Genomic DNA, 8,425 nt, shown 5'->3' with positions numbered 1-8,425 from the left:
TGCATAATTGAAGAGAAAAGAGAAATTAATGGAGCGAGAAAGAGATAGGAGAAATGGAGGGGGAAGAGAGAAAGAGATGGGAAATCTAAGAAAAAATAGAGGTAGGTAGGTGGCGATGGAGGTGTGTTGGCCATGAGAGTAGAGGAAGGAGATCTAGAGAGAGAGAGATGAAAGATACAATGGGAGGGACATTTTTTTAAACAAGGAAAATAATAGCATGAAAATGTCATGTGTACATAGCATAGCATATTTTTTTATTTAAGACCCCATAATGCATAAAAATTCAAGTTTCCCTCTTATTAATAAATGAAACTTTATCAATACTAGAATATATATTATTTTATATTTGACAAATATCATATGAACATAATTTTGATTAAAATTATCTTGAATTTAATTATAATAATTTTGTGCATCCTAATTTCAGCACGAGTCCTTTATTCAGCTCGAGTACAACTGGCAAGTAAAGGCACGGAAAAAAATGGCCAATGAATCTGTGTATTCTCCACGAAGACGGCACAGTTCCCAAGGTGATGGCACGAGCTGGGGTGTATAAGCGATAGGCACGAACTTATACTATGTATAAGGCATAGCATCAATGGCACGAGCTCATGGTATATTCAGCTCGGGGCACACTAAAGATCTGGCGTGTCCTTGGATCCCTGAAAACCTGGACACATTATATAATCGTGCATGGCCAGACATGGCATGTCCGCGGATCCCTGAATACCCGGACACGTAATATAATCGTGCATGGTCAGGCAGGGCATGTCCGCATGTCCCTAAGGATTCAGGGTCAGTTTTATTTCCTGATTAGACCATACTTTAGGATAAATTGGAATATTATAATAAGTGTAATACAGATAAAAATAGGTGTTAAGTCACGTGATGACCCGAAGGCCTATCCAAGAATTTTCTCTATAAATATTGAGATCTTGAATAGAAGGAAGGGGAATTTTTCTGTAATACTAAAACTCAGTCAAAATTCAGAGAGAAAGACAGTAATAACATAGACTTGTGGACTAGGTGGATTTAATCACTGAACCACGTAAAAAAGACGAGTGTTCTTGGGAATTTCCTTTAGAGAATTCTAGAGAGTCCCTTTCTTATTACAGTTTATCATTAGGCACTAATTCATCCTACTTATTCTCTTAATTCACTGTTGGCGAAAAATTACGTCAATAAATTTTAGTTTTTAATTAAAAATAACTAAAATCAACTAAAAAATCTAAAAAGTCAGTCAAAAAATTAAATAAATATTTTGTTTTCCTTTTTCTTCTTAAACTTTTTAAATTAAATATTAAAATTTAATTTTTTTGATGTATTTTATATGTTAGATATTAAAATAAAAATATCTTAATTTGATTAACATTATATTCAAATGATATTTTTTTTATAGTGGTTTGTCAATACGTAGTTGTGTTTGAGTATTTACTCAACTCGAATAGTAGGAAACAAAATAAACAATATAATATATATAGCTTGTAGACTTGTGTAATTCCAATGGAATATCTTAGATATATCACAATCATATATGTTTGAATTTTTATTATCATGAATGGAAGGAAGGAAAAATTATTCTTCCCTTATATTGTATTTGATTTCAAGAATTATAAATATTAAACAAAATATCCCAATTCTTATAAGAGGGAAAAGTTGAATCCAATTCTTATAAGAGGGAAAAGTTGAATGAGGTGCATGAACATGACCAAGAGAATTTATTTGTAAAGTTAGAATATTGAAAATTGACTCTTTGAAATTTATTAAAGTGTCACTAATAAGCTATTAATTTTTCAAGAAAAAAAAATCATTATACCGAACAAACACGGAAATACTAAAAGATTGACAACACAACAAGTTAAATAACACCTTAATTAGTTAATGATTTAACTGATTATTATCTAAGACTATTCTCATTGATAATGAGTGGTTCTTTTTTTTAGTGGATACATATATATCTCTTCTATATAATATTCTATATAATAAGTGTGTAGATAACATAAATTTTTTGTTTTAACGGTTTTTTATTTTTTTAAAATTAACTTTAACAGAATATTCTTATATTTAATAGTAGCTTCTAAACACTTAAACTTAAATAAAATAAAATAAATAATTAAAAAAATTAAAATATGATACTTTTGAGATATTTTACAATGATAATTATTTAAAAATAATTAATAATTAAACAAAATAAAAATAAAATATTTTTCAGATATATTACAATGATAATTATTTTTAAATAATAAATAATTAAAAAATTAAAATATGATATTTTTTAGATGTTTTACAATGATAATTATTTAAAAATAATAAAATCATATGTTTTATAACTTAAATAAATATTTAATTAAACTTAAACTCACTTATTAGAATAATATCATATTAAACATATAATTTAATCTTCTTTGAATTAGCAACAAATTATTTTTTTTTTTAAAAAAAACTAGAAAGAAACTTAAATTTAAAATCCACGTATATTATTTAATATTACATTAAATATATAATATATAATATCTTGTTGTCACTCCCAAATTCATAAACTATAACAAACATAAACTTAAACTTAAACAAAAATAAATAAATTATTTAATTAAAATATGATATTTATTTCAAAATTTATATGATATTAATATAAATTTAATAAAAATAATTAATAAATTCTATCCATAAAACTAAGCAAACGTGCATATTGCATGTTGCTTGTATTTAGTATATATATATATGATACTAAACAGAAATGTACATAATCTTCATTAGTAAATAATTTGTTTTAGTGAAACAAGTTATTCTTACCATATTAAATCATACAAAAAAAAAATGATGTATATTAATTTTTTTTTTTTTAATTTAGAGGTGTGATGGCCCCAAAAGTCTTAATAAGTACTCATCTAGTTCCTTCCTCCTAAACCTTAGTGTTGGGATGGTACTTAATTATATTTATTATTTTGTTTGATTCATATATAATTTTCTCAAATGATCTCTATTGTTTCAAAAAAAATGTTAAATACATTCTATATTATATTATATATTGTACTATCTTATTAAATCAATGGATAATATATGAATTCTACTAATAATTTGAAAAAATATTAAAGTATAAAAAAATTAAATAATATTCATAATACATCAAGTGTAATAGTGAGTTTTTTTAGCGCTTATATATAGGAATGATTATAGTGGGAATTTATTATTATCACAATTAATAAATATTAAATAAAAAGAATTAATGTTAATTTATTATACACATATGAATAACAACTATATTAATTATGGTTGAATTTATTAGCATTATTGTCTAGTAAAAGTGATAACCATGCCAACCAAACCACATATGTATAGCATTGTCTTTGTTTGTGGTTGCTACTTTTGGAGACTACCGCCTAACCACTGACAAATAATTCATAAAAGGAATGACGACTCATTATTATATATATATATTAATTGTATGCAAAATATATAATAAATATATTTATTAATTTTTTGTTGTGATATGTGAATTAGTCAAACGTAGTACGGTACATGTCTTTGAACATGGCTAGTTTTCTCAGAAATTTCATTGAATTATGAACCATAATGTGCCAACTGGTGTACTTTGGATAAGAGAATAGTTAATGGCACCAACGGTGGATAACACCCAAAAAATATAACTTATTATTATTGGTTTAATTTAATATTTAGTCCATATATTTAAATTTTATAAATATTATGAAATATCACTAACCAATTATGAGATACCACCTCATGTGATGTTGGACATATTAAAATGTCAAATAACAACAATCGTACGATAATTATGTTAATTCATCTCTCTATTTATTTATTTTATTTGATTGGACTTCTTTGACAAAAAACACTCAGGTAGAATTCAAAACATTATGTAATAATTACTAAAAGTATATATTTTTTTATAAATATTTTCAGAGTATCAAGAAATCAAATTCTCGTTTATATAATTGTATCATCTTTGTATACATTTTAGTTCATAACGAATAGAGTACTATACTCTTTAATTTTTTAGATACATAATCGATGATGATCTTCTTTTCATTTTAAATTTTTGGTAGATTCAAACAAATACAACAACTCATTCCAAGTTTTCTTTCTGTTTTTCTTCCAAAGAATAAATATCATATAAAAGTGTGAACAAGGTCCTACTTCCCAAGAATAAGATGGCCTTTACGTGTACAAGTTTTCTTATTACTTCAAAAGAAAAAGACTTGCAACTTTGTTGGTTGTGGCCCATCACAACAACTAATAAGCAAAAATGTAGAGTTTTAAAAGTGTTTAAAGTGGGAGATAATGAGAGTAGAAAAGGAATTTAAATACACACCAAACCTGCTCTCTTTGGCTAAGTATTGACAACCATTGACTTTAAAGTACTAGACTGGTACTACTAATACTATACTATACTATACTATACTATAGTATATAGTGTCCCTTCAAACAATTCAAATTTTTTTTTTATCACTGACTTCCAAAGATAGGTGGATTGCTACCTAATTAAATTCCCATTCTCTAAACTTGTGTGGCCATGGCACTAAGTGATGAATCTACGACTTTTTTTTTAAATGGGTTCATTTTGTCAACTAAAACTTGCTAACCATATAATTAAATACATGTGTGTATATATATATATTATATTATATATATATATTGATTGATTGATTTTTCTTAGACAAGTACATTGTAATTAGGTTTTGGAATGGGATTCTCTCACCCCACCGCCATTTACTACTAAATTGCTTTTACGTACGTACACACCGCAAATCAATATATTTATGTGTATTTAGAGAATATGAAGTAGTCTTCACTTTATAACATAACTTTTATCTCTTGTATATTTTTGTCATGAAGTAAATATTTATATATTTTAAACCCAGTTTTAGTCCCTAGTTTCCATATATTTTGCTTCTTAAATTATGGAGAAATTTCTACATATATAATAATTATAGTATGCTTAGTCCAGATCTTTCATATTGTTATTAATTATTAGGAGTATATATATATATATATGAGTGCATTTTTAATGGTTAGTACACATGGATAGTTATTTTAATATTAATTATTAGATTAAGATCAATAATTCATATTTTTAGTTGTTAATTAATATTTCTAAAAATAAATTTTGATTTTTCAAATTTTGGAAGGATTACCTGATAAAAAATGTGTATTTATTATGAAAATATAAGATTATAAATTTTTTATTTTTTAAATGCATATTAATTTTTAAATATAACTAGTGTAATAACCATTCAAAAATCTTCTATATATATATATAAAAGTGGCTATACATGTATATATATATATAAGTGGCTATACATGTATGTCTTTCAAATAGATTTTCCATTTTACTAACTTATTCAAAGTTAAGAAATTTGACAAGAAGTGCCCCCTGCCAAAAGTACTATTTATAGCGTACTTACACTAATTAAATCTAAATATAATCTAAAATTTCAAATATAAAGTGTAACTAAAAGTGTAAAAAATGTCATATCACTGCAGATCAGTGTAAGATGATAAAAGATACTTGAAAATTATGATAATATCAAAAACATAATATGATTGGAAGTTATAATTTATATACATATACAAAAACAAAAAAATTGCTATTAATTAATATAAAATATTGATGAAATCATGCTTGCAGTTTTTTTCTGGGACATATATATAATTAAGTTAGACGCTTCTTCTCAACACATTCATATACTCACAAATATAATTTGTTATTAAATAAATTTGAAGTTAATTTGATCGATGCATTAATCAATAATATTGGTAATTGGAACTATTTTTTTATGATTTTCTGATCACCCAAGTTATAAGTACAGACCAAGTGTATGGGTCATTGCCCCAATTTTTTTATATATAAAAATCAGTAAAAATTAATTTTATATTTTAAAAATCATCATCATATCAATAAATCATAATATTTATTTTCTCGATATATATTATCAATTCTAATAAATATTAAATACAATACTTCATTTAAAAAAAAAATCAAACGGGAAAGATAAGCTTATTAATATATATGCACCTTAACATTACAAAGACTAGCTTATTGATATAACAGACTAGCTTAGCTAACTACATTTGGATGCACATATCATTATTCTGTATATATAAAGAGAATAGTTTGTGAAAATACTCTTTTTTTTTTTTTTTTAAGTAATTTTGCACTTTAGCTTATTTTTGATAATTTTTTACAAAATAATATCTGTCTAAATTCGATTAATTATCTAAATTTTTTGACCAAATATCTAAATTTTTTTACCAGTTATTTGAATTTGTGGACACCTGTCTAAATTTTCTAAGTTATGTCTGTACATTATTTATATATATTTATATCACTCTTTCACACTAAAATTCATTCATATATATTAATAAGTTTCAAATGGGAACCTTACACGAAGCTATATATGTAAACCCCTTTAGAGATCTTAAAATCTTAATCTCAGATTCTATGTCGATCGTACGTACAGCCAAAACAAAACCCTGCATGAACAGCTGTAATTGCCAGACAAAACTAGTTTAATTGTTTTCTAATAAGCTTAATTAAATATATCTCTCTTTTTTAATTAAATTTCTTGTCTGTTTTCAGGTGAATTAAAATAAATTAAAAAACTAGTTAATTAAGCTGTCATCCTCTTCTTCCTTCGTGCATGTATCAGTCATATCAGCTAGAAAATATAAATATATATGTATAACCACGTATCTAAACAACTATACACACGAGGATTCTAATTCTTTGTCTATATACATATATATATATATAAATAATGGATAATTTTAATATAGGAGCATCACTTGAAGCCTTACCGCTCAGTTCTCACACGTAACTAATTTTTTTTACGTGCATAGAAAGTAATATGTTTGAATTTAGTTTTTGGTACCGTAAATTATTTAGAATTTTCTGAAAATTTGTAGATGCTCTAAACAACTACCATATATACGGTAATAAAAAAAATCGCACCAAAAACTATTTACGGGGATAAAGAACAACGAGAATTATCCAATAAATATATATATATCTAATCCTAATTATTAATGAACGTACGAACCTTCCCTGAGACAAACATGGTCTGGTCTCGTATATATTCTTAGCTGGTATCCTCGTCCGTACTACAAAAAACGATACTTCCTTATCCTTTTCCAATCAAGATCTCAGATCTGTATCCATGATCAACATCACGTATATACGATTATATATATATATATATATAACCAAATTAATAAGCTTCATTACATAAAATCACCAAAAGGGATTTCAAGCTTTTTCTCATTCTCTTTAAAATAAATAATCTCATATCATTCTTTCTTAGTTTGAAAAAAAAAATATTATGGGACGGTTGAACTTTGAGGGTTTGAGAAACTTACACAACTCTGCAAACGACCTATTACTAGTTCAACAGTGTTCTCTGGTGGTGGACTATAAACGACAAGAGAAAAGGGTTGACGAGGTTTCAGAAGCATCTTTGAGAATGTTGGAGGTTTGTGGTGTTTCGAAAGATGTTCTCTTACTCGTGAAAGAACATCTCCAACATCTTCAGTTCACGTTGCGCCGATTAAGCATTGGAGAACTGACCAATATCGAGAACAAAATCTCAGACTACAATCGTTACAGAAAGAAGTTGAAGAAAGAGACTCTCAATTGCTTGAACTCCCTCAAGCAGGTCGTCGTCGTTGTCGTTCCATCGTCAGTAAAAAACGACAATCTTTCTGTTGTCGTTGATGTGTTGAGGGAAGTGAGAGTGACCACTATCTCCATCGTTGAGTCTCTGTTCTCACTCATTGACAAGCCCTGGCTAGGGCTTGACCAGATCAAATCCGCCAAAACGTCGTCGTTTCTTGGTTACTCTAAGTTCAAGCGTGTGAGTAATAATAATACGGGACAGAGTTTGTACGACATATATGATTCGATGGAGCTTCGTAGTGCTGATAAGAGATTGGTAGCTGTGAAGATAACTATCGATTGTATTGAGGTGGAATTGGAGAGTATTATCAGGCGTTTGATCCAAACAAGAGTTTCACTTCTAAACATACTTACTAATTAATTAATTAATTAATTTCCTTGTCTGACAAGCAACCTCGTTATTGTATTTTATTAGCTAACTAATGATATGTGCATCCAAAATAGGTATTCAAAATTTAAATATAGTGACGTGTCGTTAATTTTTAAAACAATGAGTCTTAATTTTAATAAATGTGATTGGCTAGACTAAACTGTCACATCACAATTTATAATATTTTGGTGTATATTTTAAGTGCACTTATCATTACTCTTTATTAGCTAGGACTAGGGGTTGCTTTGAGTGGCTTGATTAGTTGAAACTATATATATAGATTTAGTCGTTTTATGTTTCACTGATTATATATTCATTTCTAAGTTTAACATTATTAATTTATAGTGTATAATTAATCCTTGTAA

General features: G+C 26.6%; 1 protein-coding gene across 1 annotated transcript; it reads left to right on the top strand.

The window, feature by feature from the left end:
- Nucleotides 1–7,337: 7,337 nt before the first annotated feature.
- On the top strand, nt 7,338–8,051 carry LOC133806731 (uncharacterized). The gene has a single exon (XM_062244822.1). The coding sequence runs from the start codon at nt 7,338–7,340 to the stop codon at nt 8,049–8,051; it is 714 nt and encodes a 237-aa protein (XP_062100806.1).
- Nucleotides 8,052–8,425: the final 374 nt, after the last annotated feature.

Source organism: Humulus lupulus, chromosome X (genome assembly GCF_963169125.1).
Source record: "Humulus lupulus chromosome X, drHumLupu1.1, whole genome shotgun sequence".
Classification (NCBI taxonomy): domain Eukaryota; kingdom Viridiplantae; phylum Streptophyta; class Magnoliopsida; order Rosales; family Cannabaceae; genus Humulus; species Humulus lupulus.
Note: the sequence above shows the minus strand (reverse complement) of the source record. Positions and strands in the feature narration are given on the sequence as shown.